Source organism: Lutra lutra, chromosome 5 (assembly GCF_902655055.1).
Source record: "Lutra lutra chromosome 5, mLutLut1.2, whole genome shotgun sequence".
NCBI lineage: Eukaryota > Metazoa > Chordata > Mammalia > Carnivora > Mustelidae > Lutra > Lutra lutra.
Genome location: NC_062282.1, coordinates 31,258,302 through 31,274,444, shown reverse-complemented (window position 1 = coordinate 31,274,444; position 16,143 = coordinate 31,258,302). Strand labels below are relative to the sequence as shown.

The window sequence follows — 16,143 nt, the reverse complement described above, 5'->3', positions numbered from 1 at the left end:
CTGTCTTGGTCTATATGGTACTTACACAAGAGAATGGGAGAAAAGAAACCAAATGCTATAGCCACGATCTCTGACTGAAGCAGACACGAGCCCAGCAACAAGTGGAAGTGAGTCTGGCTCTGTCTCATGGGTTGGGAGAAGCTAGGACTTCAGAACCCAAGTCTCAGCCCTGAGCCTGGCTGGGCCATCACGTGGGAGGCCCACTAGTCTGAGTGGACGTTTAGCGGGTACCTGGCAGAGGCGGCAAAAATTGAGACGAGAAGCCCAAGTGGTGTTTCAAAGACAGGATTATGTGGCAAGGCAGGCATGCTTAGCGGAGAAAGCTGGACGCAGAAACAAAGACTGGTGGAGAGAGAAATGGGTAATGAACGTCTGTTGAAGCAGAAAAGGTCCATTCTTCCCTGGAATTTCTTCTGAGAACAGTGTCTTACACGTAGAAGGTACCTAGTCAGTCGTCATTGGATCAGATAATGAGACTTCACTTGGGAAGGGAACTGGGCCAAAAATTTGGGATTAAATGCGTAGGATTTTCTGGAGAGCCTGGAATTGGGGGCATGGGTCTGTCTGAGAATCAGAGGCTCTAGCTGGACCCAACCTTCCTATGGTATGGACCACCCCCTCAGCCCGACTGTTCACATTTAGCAAGTAAGATAGATAGGGTGAGAATGAGAAGTCCTAATTCCCAACTTTCAGTTCCAGATTATGGAAGGTTATCAATAAACTATGAATTTTAAGAAGCCAAAAAAGCAGCAGCATCTCATGTGCCCTGAACCTAAAAGATAGAGACCCAGACTTACAGAACACCCGGCAGAGAACTGAGCTCTTATCAGAACAAAATCTTTTTCTTTCCAAATATCTTCTCACAGAGTGTTAGGGAAAATAGAAACCTTCTGTGGGTGTTTCCTGGAAACATCACTTCAGGAATCCATGGAAGGGGCTGTGTGAATAATTACAAGGCCGTACATCTGTGCTCTCTGTTACAAAGGGAGGACAGCAAAGAGTAAACACAGGATGAGGAAAGTGCAAAGCTTTGTTAAACACAGGCAACAGACTCGAGCCTGAGTACCTTCCACCTGGTTCAAAGTACTAGCCAAAGTCATTATGAACATTTTACAAGTGTCCTTATTGACACTATTTACAAAGTTGGTTTATTGAAAAATACCCTCACTGGGAGAGTAGCTAAGTGAAAAATGCTGTTTCTTTTTCCCATAAACAGCATTTCAGTACTTAGCATATTATCTTGCAGCAAACAGTTTCTCAATGAATGTCACTGAAGGACATCGCAACTTGTTCTAAGCCAGTGGCCTGCACTGGTCTGGTTGTACCTCAGCCCCACAGGACAAGGCAACTCTTTTGGAGAAGTCACTCACAGTGTATCTACCATGAGTTCTGCGGGATTAGATCCACTCACAAGTGCCCGGATGACCAGAGCACTGGCTAGGAAATGAGGGCTAAGGTGTGGCTTTATTACCATGAGCTATCAGGAAGTCAAAACTAAGGAAACCATTGCTACTCACCAGTTCCAAGTAATTACCAAAGAAAAGACTTGTGCAACTTTCCTCCAAAGTACCAGTTACCTTGTTCTTTTTCTCTGCATTTTTTTTTTCTTTACTGTTCTTCCCACTACTCACCTTCACTCTGGTAAGTTCTCAAGGACAGCAATGCCAAGAGGAATGCTGTCTGAGAGACTGAAGAGAGAGCCATAGGTTCCGGATTTCTGAAAAAGATAAATTACAGGAGAAAAATTTCATTTAATTTTAGCTCTGAGTAGGTGTCTTTGACCCCATTGTGGTAGATGATGGTATTAAAGGCTCCCATTCTTCTCTCCTTTCATCCATCCATGCCTCTTGTCATGAGAGTTTGGAGTACCCCCTGCCTTCCAAAGTAAGAGTTTATTTCCCTGCTCCAGGTGACTTGCGGAGGCCGAAGCCATGGTGAGCCTCAAAACCCCTGTGTCATTCTGCTTGCTTTTCTGTGCTTCCACCTTTGGCAAGAAAAGAGCCCTTCTGGGCTACCCTCTTGGACCCAGGAGGAGGAGGAGCAACGGGGGGGGGGCACTGAGTCACCATGGCTGTCCCCCATCCTCACCGGCGTCAGCCCAGGTCAGCCAGCCACTGGCCAAGAGTGACTGGTCCCAGATGCGGAAGCCATGAATGCTTACCGCCGCGTGCCACGGAGGCCATGTGGCAAGAGAGAAGTGGCCTACCAATTTATTCAAACCCAGAGAAGGCTCGTGAAGAAAGGTAAAACAAAGGAACAGAAGTGAAACGTAAAAAAGTGGACCATGGTCTCAGAAGAGCTATATCTGAGTGAGCTACTTAGAGAGGAGTCATCTTCACTCTTCCCTATCTCCCTTGTTACAATTTCACCAAAGAAAACCCAGCACATTCCCCCTGAAGAGATAGGCAGTGTTTCATTGTTCAAGATAATTTCCGGTTTTCCTCGCTTTAGAGGAGGGTTGTAAAGGGAAGGTCAAAGAGCTTCACTGATTCATCGGGTCCTCTGACCACAGGACAAGCTGAGGGCACAAAGGGTGAACACTGATGACCTCAAGGAGGCTAATTTGTTCTTAATTTAATAGTAATGGTGTTAGTCAAGGGAAGCCCTGAGTTTCACTTTTCTACTTCAAAGCCTGACTCACCCTACTGACAGGCAATGAAACCGTTCAGAGTCCCCTTCACCTCAGTCTAGCCACGCAGACTTCATCAAATCCAGAAACTCAGCAAACCAGACCATTCCCTTTCACTGCCCATCACTAAATAGGAACAACAGTGATGACAGAAAAAGAATACAGCCAGCCCTTAAATTATTCTAGGGTAGTCACATCCGCTTACAGACGGACCCAATCACCAGCAGAAAGTCTGCGAACAACAGCTTTTCCTCATAGTCCTTTAGGCCTGCTCTCTGCTACTTCTAGTTTTGGCAAACAGGTCATTCACCTCTCTAAAATCTCAACTTACCACGTTGAAGAGGCTCCTATTACAACTAAATATCAAAGCCAGGGAGAAAAGGAATTCAAGAGGAAGTTGTTTCTGCTCAGCACTGAAGGTAAGGCAAAGGAAAATGCTAGCATGAAGTGTGTGACACTCTGCGCGCAACAGACCCATCCTTCCAGTCCTAGTCCATGGGCGCAGGAGCCTATCCTAAGGCCGGCCTACCCTGAGGAGCGCAAGGTGCCTCTCTCTGTGAGGAAATCTCATCCTGTAAATTGAAAACCAGGTGATTCTGGGAGTGATGTAGGTTGCTTTGTGTTCTCTGTAGGAAAGGGCTACTTAAGATGTTTTTTTTTTTTTTTCAAATTTTGGAGTTCTGATGAATCAAATATCTCACATGTCACAGAATTTAAACAAATTTGTGTTTAACAGAGAAACTTAAGACAGAGAAACTTGAAATGGCAAATTAGTAGCCACCTATGAATTAAGGGTAATCAGAAATTAAAGAATAAAAGTGGTCATGTAACAAAATCGAAAACTAGGAGTCTTTACAAAGGACTTGTATCTACGGTCGGGGGATCACAGGAATATTGACTTCCAGACGAGACTTCTTGGACTCTTGAGAAGCATGGGGACAGTCTCGTTTGGAAGTCCCGCCCTTCCCCACCTCCTCCCACACGGCAGGTTGTGAACCTGAGGAGGTTAGCTTCAGAATGAGAGTTGGCCACTGGAAGAACATTCCGGAGACATGCATATCAGCCGTTGGGAAATGCTGCATGAACAGTTCTCCCGAAGTGCCAGAGCCTGATGCTGCGGGAAGAATACAGCCACTGAGGACCCCGAGCCAGCTGCTTCCAAGCCCCAGGAGACTGACCGCATGGCCCACAAGGACTCCCTCCTCCCCTCCCCTGTAAATCTGCCTCTAGTTACCCTGTGCCCTATTCGGAGGGTACCAGCTCTTTGCTGGCGAGCTCCCCGCTAGCATGGCGACAGATCTGGGGGCGAGGGAGCGAGTTGTGCTGGGCTTATTCAAGGAACCACAGGAGCTGGTGTTGCAGGGGGCAAGGAGGTGAGAGGCAGGAGGTGCAGAGGGCCCCGGATGGAGAGCAGCCCGGGAAACATTTCTCCAGCTGTGGCTTCTACCCTGAGTCAGGTGGGAGCCACCGGGGGCTCTGGGAAAGGTGTAAATGGCCACTGACAGGAGTAGTGGGAGGGACGGCAGCTAGGAAGTTATGCGATAGGCCGGGACAATGGTGCGGGCTCCGGCCGGGATGAAGGCACTGGAAGTGGGTACAGTGGTGGGATTTGGGAGAGACTTGACAAAGCAGTCAGGACGTGCTGGGGGTGACAGACGAAGACATCAGGGACAGCCCCCTGAATGGCCAGAGCCCTTGGCAGAACAGAAATTACCATTCACAGAGGTAGAAGCACAGATGTCGTGGGCTTTAGCAAGGGCTCTGGTGGCAGCATGCTCAATTTGAGTTGCTGATTTGATGTCCAAGGGAGCGAGTTAGCCGGACACACACTTTGGAGTCCCTGGGAGGGGACCTGGCAGGGGGCTCAGTCATCCTGGGCGTACACAGACGGTCTTTAAACCGCAGGGACCGGATGATGGCCTGGAGAGGCAGCGCACATAGGAAAGAGAGGTCTGCCTCGGGCTAGAGAAGGCCACCGTGCCCTCTCCTTCTCTCGTCAGGCCCTCTCTCCCCGCACAACTGTCTGTGAGGAGCATGGCCACTACTGTGTCGTAGGAAAAGGAAGTCAGGGAAGGATGAAGGGGCAGGATTCAGAAAGGGAAAACCCACATTCCTGCCTCACCCACACTACGCTCAACCTGGTTCTTTATTTCTATTTTTCAGATCCCTGCCATTCCCAACCAGACTGAGCTGCTTGAGGACAGGCCTGGGTCTCAGTCCCCATTGTCCATCACCATCTCAGGCCACAGCTGTTCCCCAGGAAATATCTGTGAATGAATAAATATCTGCACCAATGTTCTCACATTCGTTCTTTGCTTTCAATTTTATTTTAGTAAACAGATTCCTTTTCAGGCCCTTCCACTTTTTCTAGCGCCAAACATTGCCTAATTCATAGTCTTTCGTTGACCTGTCTTCTCTGGGGAGGAAAAGGGACGAGAGCAAAAAAAAATTACCCACTCATTGTGCAGAACTTCCCATTCAAATCTCATCTCTGGGCAAAAAGAAGCCACCTTCGATTGTCGCCCAGGACAAACTCTACATGTGCAACGAAACATGACTTTTGCCAGGGGTAGAAGCCTGCCCTTCTTCGCTAGCACTTTTTTCCATCATTACTAAAATATTTATTCCTGGGAAGTTTCCTCACCATAAATAACCCCTTGAGAAGCAACATGACCAGTCATTTGCTTCCCAAGAACATGGGTGTGTTGCCAAACGCAGCGGAATTGGCTGGGTGCCTCGTGACGTCATATGCAAATCCCAGTTTCAAGAAAGAAGCTGTTCATCTGGGACGTGTGCTGGGTGTGTGCTCCCTGTGAGAGAGTTCTGTGTGGCAGTATGAAGGGCTGGTGGCACAGTCCCCACATTTCCCAGATCCATCTATCTTTACTTCTTTCTTATGAGCACCGCTATTTGTCTTTGGGGACCCCCTCCAAAGGGCGCTGCCATTATAGCAAGGCTTCCCCTCAACCCTCCCTCCACCCTCTTCCTCCTAAAGAAAGGTTCAAGCACACCTTCCCCTCTGTCTAAACCTACCTGGCTAAGTGTTTCTAGCAGTTTCGTGAGGTCATCCCTTATAGGAGACTGAACTGGCTTATGCACAGCTGATTTTCTTTTTCTTAAGCCATATTCAGGTGAGGATTCCTGGGCCTTGGGACTCCAGCTAGCATTCAAGCTGAGTCCCCAGATGGTCAGGGAAACCAAAGGAAGGAAGAGAAAACCTCGATCCAAGGAATATTCCGGACCCAAAGAATACGTAGGGATTTAGCATATGCTAACGACAGTCTTTTAAATCACTAAAGAAGAGACAGATTACTCCCCCCACGTTGTACTGGAACAATAACCTGGACATTTGTGGGAAAAGGAGGTAGTAACAGTCCAGTACACGGGCTCGGATGTGAAGACTGCTGACGGTCAGATCACTGCTCGGACACTTAGGAATCGTCTCACCAGAGACAAGGTACTTTACCCATTTAAGCTTCAGTTTCTTTTCCTGTAAAAGGAGGAAAAAGAACCTACCTCATAGGATTGGCATGAGGATTACATGAGATTATGAGAACCTATATACAGAAAATCCAATTATTGTTTTTTTATTTTTTTGAACACTCTTTTTTTTTTTTTTAAGATTTTATTTACTTATTTGTCAGAGAGAGAGAAAGGAATACTTTAAAGAATGCTGAGCAGGGAGCCCAATGCAGGACTTGATCCCAGAACACTGGGATCATAATCTGAGCCAAGGGTCATGTATAATCCGCTTTAGCATGATATGAATCCTAGAAGCAATAAACATTGTACAACGATTAAATAAACATTGCAAAAAATTTTAGTGCTACAGTCAGGCCCAATAAGAAACTGGGAACAATAGTTTCAATACTGATGGCAAAGGGTTACTGTCCCCTACAATACCAAGAGCTCTCAGAAATTAGAAATCAATCAAAAACAGACAAGCAACCCTGTAGAAAACCCGGCAGATGATATGAATATGTAAATCACAAAAAAGGAAATGCCAATAACCAAAAGGGAATAAGGAAAACTAGACAATATCACTAGTAATTAAATGAATGCAAATTATAATAGTAGTTTGTACGTCTGCGTGTGTGTCTATGTGGTGTCCAACTGGCAAAGCCTAAAAAGGTTTTACCATCTAGCACTGGTAAGAGTTTGAATAAGTAAGTATTGCTACTCAATGATGGTCAAAAAGCACAACTTTATCAAGGTCATTTTGGCACTACCTATTAAAATTTCAGGGTGCCTTCCTTTTGATCCAGAAATCCTATTTCTGGAATTTTGTCCTACAGATAGCATCCTTATATATGTGTGTCTGTACACAAAAATTATGTATTTTAGGGGCACCTGGGTGGCTCAGTGGGTTAAAGCCTCTGCCTTTGGCTCAGGTCATGATCCCAGGGTCCTGGGATCGAGCCCCACATCAGAGTGGGGGGCGGGTCTCTGCTCAGCAGGGAGCCCGCTTCCCTCTCTCTCTGCCTACTTGTGATCTCTTTCTGTCAAATAAATGAATAAAATCTTTAAAAAAAGTTATATATTTTAAAGAATGTTCATTATAGTATTATTAATATTTAGGAAAAATGAAAACAACCCAACTAATTGTGAAAAAGGATCCAAAAAATTAATTATGGTGCATTTCCACAAAGGAAAACTATGAAACTGTCAAAAGAATGAAACAGATCTACGGGCTGCTGTAGAAGAATAGCCCAAAAATACTGAGTGAAAAAGCAGGTTGCAGAACAGCGTGTGTACACAAACACCTCTGGGAGAGGGGTGTGCAACCGTGCCACTTAGTACTCTCTTTAGAAGGATCTGCTGCAGGAACTAGATGCCTGACAGCTTCCCCTGTTGTACATCGGGATCCACGCACATTCACACCCGAGCCCATGGTTCCTGCAGGCTGCTCGCAGGCAGTGAGCAAACCAAACCTTTTCTGCCCAACATGGGACTCCTCTAACAGGCAACATTTGATCAAAGTCTCCCATTGGCTTGGGCAAAACATTCTCACAACTGAATTGCAGGGGGAAGCTCTTCCTTCTAGTCTTCCCTGTTCCCTGTCACCTTGCCTTGGGGCTGTCTCCTCCTGCTCCCTTGTCCCTGCATCCCTCCCCAGAGCTCTCCCCCCAGATCTCTTGCACATCTATTTCTGCCTTGCTGTCTTCTACTTCAAGGACCCAAACTGGCCTCCAAAGACACACCCAACAATGAACACTTATAAATTTAGAGCTGGGATGGGGTAAGGAAGGTGAGCAGGATGAGGGACAACTGTGGTCAACTCTATCACATTATGTAATTCGGCCACATAAAGCATTCTTTAAAACGTGCGTGTATTTCACATATATTTATGAATGCAAGTAGTTGCAATTCCATTATTTTCATATTTGAACCATATATCCCAACAGGGCTAAACTAGCTGATGGTATTTTGTGATTCAAATCCAACGCAGAGCTGTCCAAGAGGCCTAAAAAACGGTTGGAATTTTTTAGGTACTGGATCAGCCTATGAGCACGTCATGTGTTTCTGTACAAAAATGTGATGTCTCCCAAGAGAGTACGGGCACTTTAAAAATGCATTTTCAGGGGCATGTGGGTGGCTCAGCTAGTTTAGCGTCCAACTCTTGGTTTCAGCTCATCTTGTGATCTCAGGGTCATGAGATGGAGCCCCCATCAGCCTCTGCACTATGTATGGAGCCTGCTTAAGATTCCCTCCCTCTCCCTCTGCTCTCCCTGACCTCCCCTGCAAAAAAAAAAAAAAAAAAAAAAAGGCATTTTCAAACACAGAAAGTAATCAGTGTTCTGGGTAAAAAAATATACTGTCATTCCCTCCTGATAGACCAGCGTACTAAGGTACACGAAGCTACCTTGTTCAAAGTCCCCCACTGGGAAGCCTGGTAGTAGAAAGAGGCGAGCAAGAGATCACATGATCTCTGTGTGAAACATTTACTCACAGTAGCAGAGCTTCTGCTGTGTACCACTTCTCAAGGCTTGCCACACACCATGTTCTCACACGGTGGGACCAGATTCCATGTTTTCCAAGAGTGCTTTTTGTCTTACATTTTTCCAAGTGCTTCCTTATACCTTACACATTTCCATTTGGTAAGACATTTGAAATTATGGCTTTTCTTTTAGTTGGCTTTAGATTTTATACTCTGATTGGGTAGATTTTAGGTAGCTGACTTCATCTTAAAACAGGTTTTAAATAATCCAGAGAATTAATTGCCTCAGTGATTTCAGATCTAAGACTAGAACTTGGTATCATATTTAGCGCTCTCAAACCCTCTTTGCTCTGAAAAGGAGGAGGAAGAGGAGGAGGAAGGAAACAACACAACTATAATTTAGTTCTTTAGCATGTACTATTAAAAGAAAGCACTTTACAAGTTCTGTCAACCACATTTAACCCAACAGGAAGTGGTATCCCTAGCAGCGTGGTTTTAAATACCAGTCAAAGACCAGACACTCAAAGCGTGGATGAAGACATCACCCAAGAAATTGCTAGAAATGAAAAACCTGAGATCACACCTTTGATCCACTGAATAAAAGTATGCATTTAAACAAGATCCCTAGGTGATTTCAAAGGCACACTAAAGTTTGAGAAGCACCACTACTTTCAATATCTATTGCATATTTGTGTGTCTTAGGATACTATTGATACATAAAGGAAAGATCTACCAGTGCCTTCCATGATGTGGCTCTGCAGAGGCTCATAGTAAGACATGAAGTAACTATGAAAACAATCCTAGCTAGCACGAATTGGATGTTAACTCTCTGCCAGGGGCTTTGCGATGTGATTTATATGAATTTATTAACTGAATCCTCACACGAGTCTTACGGAAGAAATTATATATATATTTTTAAAGATTTTATTTATTTATTTGACAGAGAGAGATCACAAGTAGGCAGAGAGGCAGGCAGAGAGAGAGAGAGAGGGAAGCAGGCTCCCTGCTGAGCAGAGAGCCCGATGCGGGACTCGATCCCAGGACCCCGAGATCATGACCTGAGCCAAAGGCAGCGGCTTAACCCACTGAGCCACCCAGGCGCCCAAGAAATTATATTATTAACCTCACACACAGATGAGGAAATGAAGGCTAAGGAGGCTAAAGTGACTTTGGTACAGGTTGACAGAGTTAATCCAGAACTTGAAACCAGGTGAGTCATTCCCCAGAGCACAGCACTTTCCCCCCTCACACTGCTTCCTCCATCCTTGGAGCTCATACCAGGATGGGTTCCAAGGCATAAAGAATTATTAACAATTATAAACCCAAGAAAGCCTAACAAAAATTCGAACAGGATTTTTTAAAACTTGACAAGCTATTTATAAAGTTTATAAAAAGAGAAAATGTATCAGAATCATTTCAAAAGAATTTTTTTGGAAAAAAAATACAAATATATATGACTAGATATAAGAACAAAGCTGTAGCACGTCACACAGGGTGGTACTAGCATAAGAAGAGAGAAATCAGGGGTGCCTGGGTGGCTCAGTGGGTTAAGCCGCTGCCTTTGGCTCAGGTCATGATCTCAGGGTCCTGGGATTGAGCCCCACATCGGGCTCTCTGCTCAGCCGGGATCCTGCTTCTCTGCCTACTTGTGATCTCTCTCTGCTAAATAAATAAATAAAATCTTTAAAAAAAAAAAAAAAGAAGAAGAAGAAGAGAGAAAACAGATCCATGGAACAGAAGAGAGTCCTGAAATAGACTCACGTATGAATAGGATCTTATTTTACTATAAAAACAGAATTTCAAGTGAGCTGGAAAAAAGACAGATACTTAAAGAAATGGTGTCGGGTGAGCTGCCTAAAATTGTAGAAAGAAATTAAGTTATATCCTCACTTCTTACTTCATACAAAAATCTGGTATTACAAAGAGCTAACTGTACATATCAAAATAATACAAGTTTTAGAAGAAAATAAGATAATTTAAAAAATAATTTTTCGGTGAAAAAGATCTCCCCAAGCCAGACGAAGCACAAAAATCAAGACTGCAGGGGTGCCTAGGTGGTTCAGTCAGTTAAGCGACCGATTCTTGGTTTCGGTTCAGGTCATGATCTCAGGGTCATGAGATCGAGCCCCATGGAGGGCTCTGAGCTCAGCACAGCATCTGACTTGAGATTCTCCCCTTCCCCCTCTGTCCCTCCCATTGCTCGCTCTAGCTCTCTCTCTCTCTCTCTAAAAGAAAAACAAAGAAATAAAACCTTAAAAAAAAATAAGATTGCAGAGTTGATTACACAAATATTTATAACATCCATGAAGCAGAAGGTAGTTAAAAACGAAAGCATTATGAATGGATAAGCAAAATGTGTATATGCAAACCATGAAATATTATTCATTCTCGAAAAGGAAAAATGTTGACACCTGCCACAACATGGAAGGTCTTAAGGACACGTTGCTAAGTGAAACAGGTCAGTCACAAAAAGACAAGTGCTCTATGAGTCCACCATGCATATGAGGCACCTGGAGTAGTCAAGTTCACAGAGCCAGAAAGCAGAATGCTGGCTGGCAGGGGTTCGGGAGAATGGGTCCAGAGTATCAGTTTTGCAAGATGGAAAGAGTTCTAGAGATGAATGCTAGCAACGGTTGCCCAGTACGGAGTGTATTTAATAACACTGACCCGTGCACTTAAAAATGATTAAGATGGCAAATTTTATATTATGTATTTTACCACAAAAAAAAAAATAGTGGGGGAAAAAAAGAGCATTGCAGCAGAAGAAATATTTAAATCATCTACAACAGACAAAGAATTAAGATCCTGACTTGGTACAGAGAATCTGCAGTAAAAAGGAATCAGAAAAGGCAACTCAATAGAAAAATGAGCAAAAGACAGGAACAGGTAATTCACAGAAGACATTGCATGACCCATAAACATTAAGAGACATTAAACCGCAGTAGTAATCAGTAAAATGCAAATTAAAATGCCATATTGGGTTTCAGATTTGAAAATCTAAATAAAAAAAAAAGATAATGGCTGATGGTAGGAAAGATGACGGAAACAGATTCTCATGCAGATTTTAAATTAGTACCTGGGGTGGGGCAGTGCTATCATTTGAAGGATTGTGTCTATCAAGTGGAAACATGAACGAACCCTTTGACCCTAGACTCTATTGAATAGAAATATTCAGGCTGACACACAAAGACGAACGCACCATCTTTCCTGAAGTACTGTTGCTAATGCTGACTAATTTTAAGCCATCCAAATGTCCACTAATAAGAGAAAAATGGATGAATTATAGCTCTAATTTAGAATTACATGTAGCCTTTAGCAAAAGAGATTTATACTGCCATGGGAAAATCTCTAGGACTTGGAAAATGAAAAAGTAAGCTGCATAATGTATAGTAAGATCTCATTTACATATATGAAGATATATGTATAAACACATTATTATGCAAATGCATAGAAAACAAAATAAAATCTCAGAATGGTATTTGCCAAACTTCATCTTCCCTCTTCTGAGTGGGAGTAGGAGTTCTACATGGTAGTTCTACATTTCATTCCATATACTTCTCTGTTTTTTGAATGAGAACATACTTAGTTATTATTTGTATTATTTTTAAAACATAAAAATGAAATTTTGACAACCTGGAATAAATAAATGCTGAAAAACCTGTACGGCTGACTCCTGAACAATGTGGGTTTAAACTGAACAGGTCCACTTATACACAGATTTTTTTTCAATAAATACAATACGGAATTATAAGTGTATTTTCTCTTCCTTATGATGCTCTTAATAACATCTCTCCTTCTCTAGCTTACTTCATAGAAAACACAGAGTATATCATGCATGTAACATACAAGATACGCTCATCAACCTTAACTACTAGGCTACTAGTAGTTAAGTTTTGGGGAGACCAAATTTACATGCAGATTTTTGGGCACCCCTAGACCCCGCATTGCTCCAGGGCCAACTGCAGAAACTAAAATGAAAAGGGAAGGAAGGTTGTGAAGCCCAGAACACAGTTGCTGGGAAAAAAACACTCATTTTATGAGCATTTGTAACTACAAAGAAGCCTGCTGGGAGCAAGGGATACTTTTCACAATACTGTTTGTGTTTTATTTTTTCCCCATTTCTTTTTTTTTTCTTTTCTTTTTTTTTTTTTTTTTTAATTGAGAAGGGCTTCCCTCTCCAGGGTAAGGAGTGCCAGGTCTCACTGTTCTGTAAGTGAGCAAGATGACACTTGCTCAGATTTTTTTCTACAGGAGACAACAACGCCCCAGCCCAGTTCCCACAAGGAAAACATACTCCTTCGTCTTGTGGAAGCTATTACCACTGATCTCTCTTTCAAAACCATAGTAGCTTTCCTGACTTGGTTCCTTTTTCAGGACAGAAGGGTTACAAGGAATATCAGAGAGTCTGGAACACCTCCACGCACCTCTGTAGGTGCTCCTGGTCTTTCAGGTTAAAGAAAGGGGTAGAAGGAGAGACCCAGTGTGCAAAAAGTATTTTGCCCCATATGGCCAGAGTCCTGTTGGACACTGTCAAACTGACCTTTGATACAAAAAGCTCAGACACATTTGTGGTGCCAACAAGAGGCAGAACTGGGATCAAGATGTAATTTACCAGGAGGCAAGTTACAGCTGAGAATTCACTTTGTCCAGCCATCAAATATTAGGTGGTGAGCTCCCCGTCACTATTGGCTTCTAATACTTCTGAATGCTACCAGGGCAGACACAACCTGAGCATAACCTGAAGATTCTAAATAGGTAAGTGGGAGTCCAGGGCTTTAAAAAGACCCAAGATTGATTCTGAGGCTCAGCTCAGTCTGGAGCCCTTCAGCCTCAAAGACAAAAAGGTGTCCTTTTAAAGCAGCCCAGGAGAGAGACAAAGGAGAGCAGTAAGGAAGCACCACAACCAGGACCACTCCAAAGAGGGTCCGAGAGTTGGAAGGCACACCGTAGTGCTTATAAGCAGCGGCCAAAGCCAATTCCTGACTCTCACCTGTTCGCTGTGTGACCCCAGACAAGTTACTGAACTTCTCTAGGCCTTGGTGTCCTCACTGATAAAAGGAGAATGACAAAACTACTACCTAGCTCATTTACTGGCATAGTAAAGTGCTTAGCACGGTGCCTGATCCACAGTAAGTACGAACCACCATTATTCTGCACGGGGGAAACCCGAGGCTGACCGGATGAGTAACTCCAGCCCAGTCCCACAGTCACCATTAGACTTGGGCATACGACCCGAGCTTCTTTCCCTCCAGCTCACATCAAATATACTACACTCACGTGGATCCGATCCCCTACAGTGGACCCCTCTAGAGTCGGAGAATAAGCTTATTCGCACGCAGAGTGTCTTCGAGCCTGCCTGTCCTCCGTGGCACCCAAGAGCGTGCCTGCCACCACTGGGCAGGCAGGCGGCCGCACGCAAGCAGGCACGGACCGGCTGAGGAAGTGCCGGCCCGGGACCAGCAAGAAAGGACTCCCGGTGTCAGCGCAAGTGCCCCTGGGCTACGCGGCGTTTTCGGAGTCACCGCGGCCCGCTCTATGGTCTTGGACAAGTTCCTGAACCCCTCTCCGCGGGCGAGGGGTGGAGCGCTGGCATTTCCAAGTCCGCCGCTGCTCAACCTGCCAGCTGGGTGGCTCCTCCATTCACGTGGCGGAGGAGGCCAGGCGCCCGCCCGCGCACCGCGCCCCCGGGATCTCCGCGCGCCGCCGGGTGTGAGCGCCGCCCACTCTCAGGTGTAAACACAGCCGGGGAGGAGGGGCATCGCCGATCGCGCGGAGAGGAGGGAATGTTCGGGGGGAGCTCGGGGGGCGCGGGGGTGGTTGGGGACGATGAACTCCCGGGGCGATGTGTTGGGAGAGACGCGAAAGTGGGTTGCTTGGGGATTTTAACTCAATAAACATCCCCGACTACTGAGAAAGTGACGGGACCGTGAACTTCCAGCAGGGGGGAGACGCCGCGGGGGCGCCGGCAGCGTGCGCTCGGGAGAGAAAGACACACGCAGCAGCCGGGCGGGCGGGCCAGAGGCGGGGACCCCTCTGAGCACCGTCCCGGAGCAGGTCGAAGCGCCAGCCGAAGCCGACGCGGGGTAGGGGCGACGCCGGGCAGGGCGGGCTGGCGGCCGTGACCGGGCCGCGGCCGGCGGGGCAGACACCGGGAAGGGGCTGCGAAGCTGTCGGGTCCCGCCGGGCGCCGCGCCGGGGCCGCCCGCGGGGAAAGCTGGCGGGGCGCGGGGAAAGCTGCCGCAGGGCGCGGAGAGAGCGGGCGGCCGGGGTACTCACCCCGCGCGGGCGGAGGGCTCCGCGGGCCGGGCCGGGTCCTGGGCGGCGCGGGGCCGCGGATGCGGACGCCGGTGTGGACGCCGGTGTGGACGTGCAGGGGCGGCCCCGCGCCCGGGCTATGAATCAGCTGCGGGGCGAGCGCCGAGGGGCGGGAATTACGGGAAAACCGCGGGGGAGGGCAGAGGGATGAGGACTTTTGCAATTTCCCGTCCTGCTGCGCACTCTTGGCACTCCTGGGACCCACAGGAATTCTTCCCCTTTGGGTCCCGGGGGAAGCGGCTGGGACCCTGCGGGAGGCGGGCGAGACCCCGCGGAGGTGCGGTCCGGGGCTTGGCGGGCGGCCGGCGGGGAGTGGTGGGAAAGGAAGTGGGAGAGGCCTGGAAAGGAGAAGTGGAACCGAAGTCTCTGTGGGGCCCGGAGAGGCATCGCGGGCCGGCCTCTCTGGCCAGGGCCAGTGGGCCCCGCGGCGGCGGGACGCTGAGAGCAGCCGAGGGACCCAGGAGCCGGGGTGACCTCGTGCGGCCACTTGTTACTCCAAGCGAGATACAGAACCCTGGGGTCCCTGAAGAAAATCTTCAGGCAGAAGGCAAGAGCTCCAGCCAAACTGTGTGTCCATTAGGCGCCCAGAGCGATTAAAAAAAAAAATGTGTTTGGACAGTTCTAGGAACCTGATTGTCCTCTCTATCTCCAAACGCCTCTGATCAAGTTTCATCCAGAGCCACAGTCCTAAAGCCTTTGTTTCCCAAAAGAGCCGTATATATTACAACTTGCTTTTCCCTCTTAAAAATGCCATCCAGTCTTTGAAACGCGTATTTTAAATACAGGGCCTTTGAAGTATCTATTGACTCCTCTTTCATAATTATGTGTTGGACTATGGAGAGCCCTGTGAATTTGAGCTGGAATGGAGACCATCCTAGTATTGCCCTGTTGGGGGAGGTCATAGAAGGGACATGACCTCCAGTTGACCCTTGAGCTGCACCTGGACAACCCGAGGCTCCTTGCCCCTTCCCCTGTTCTTGGAAAGTGGGTTCTGCTTGCCAGCTGGGCAGCCAGGAGCTGCTCCATGCACACGGCCTTGAGGTAGTGAGGCCAGAACACCTACAGGATATACCTGACCAGACCTGGTTCAGGCCTCTGCATCAGCTTGTAAGGTTTGGCTGAGGGATGCCAGGATCCCGTTCATCTTGTTGGCACTCCAGACGAGCCTCCTGCCTAAGTTCCCTTTGCTTATAAGAGCTGCACCTACCACCCGGGAGGGGCCAGTGTCTCTCTTTGGTCGTTGCCTGCCCTCCCAAGTACT

At 46.7% G+C, this 16,143-nt stretch overlaps 1 protein-coding gene across 2 annotated transcripts in view; it reads right to left on the bottom strand.

The window, feature by feature from the left end:
- OSMR (oncostatin M receptor) overlaps positions 1 to 15,146 on the bottom strand; it is a 52,007-nt gene extending 36,861 nt beyond the window's left edge. The window contains exons 1-2 of one of the 2 annotated variants that reach the window (XM_047731258.1): positions 14,844 to 15,146; positions 1,632 to 1,717 (exon numbers count right to left, since the gene is read on the bottom strand). In XM_047731258.1, coding sequence (XP_047587214.1) covers positions 1,632 to 1,704 — 73 coding nt within the window. In that variant the 5' untranslated portion in view covers positions 1,705 to 1,717; positions 14,844 to 15,146. Of the gene's footprint in view, positions 1 to 1,631; positions 1,718 to 13,844; positions 14,048 to 14,843 lie in introns of those variants that run through there. The other variant, XM_047731259.1, reaches the window with a different exon arrangement.
- Positions 15,147 to 16,143: the final 997 nt, after the last annotated feature.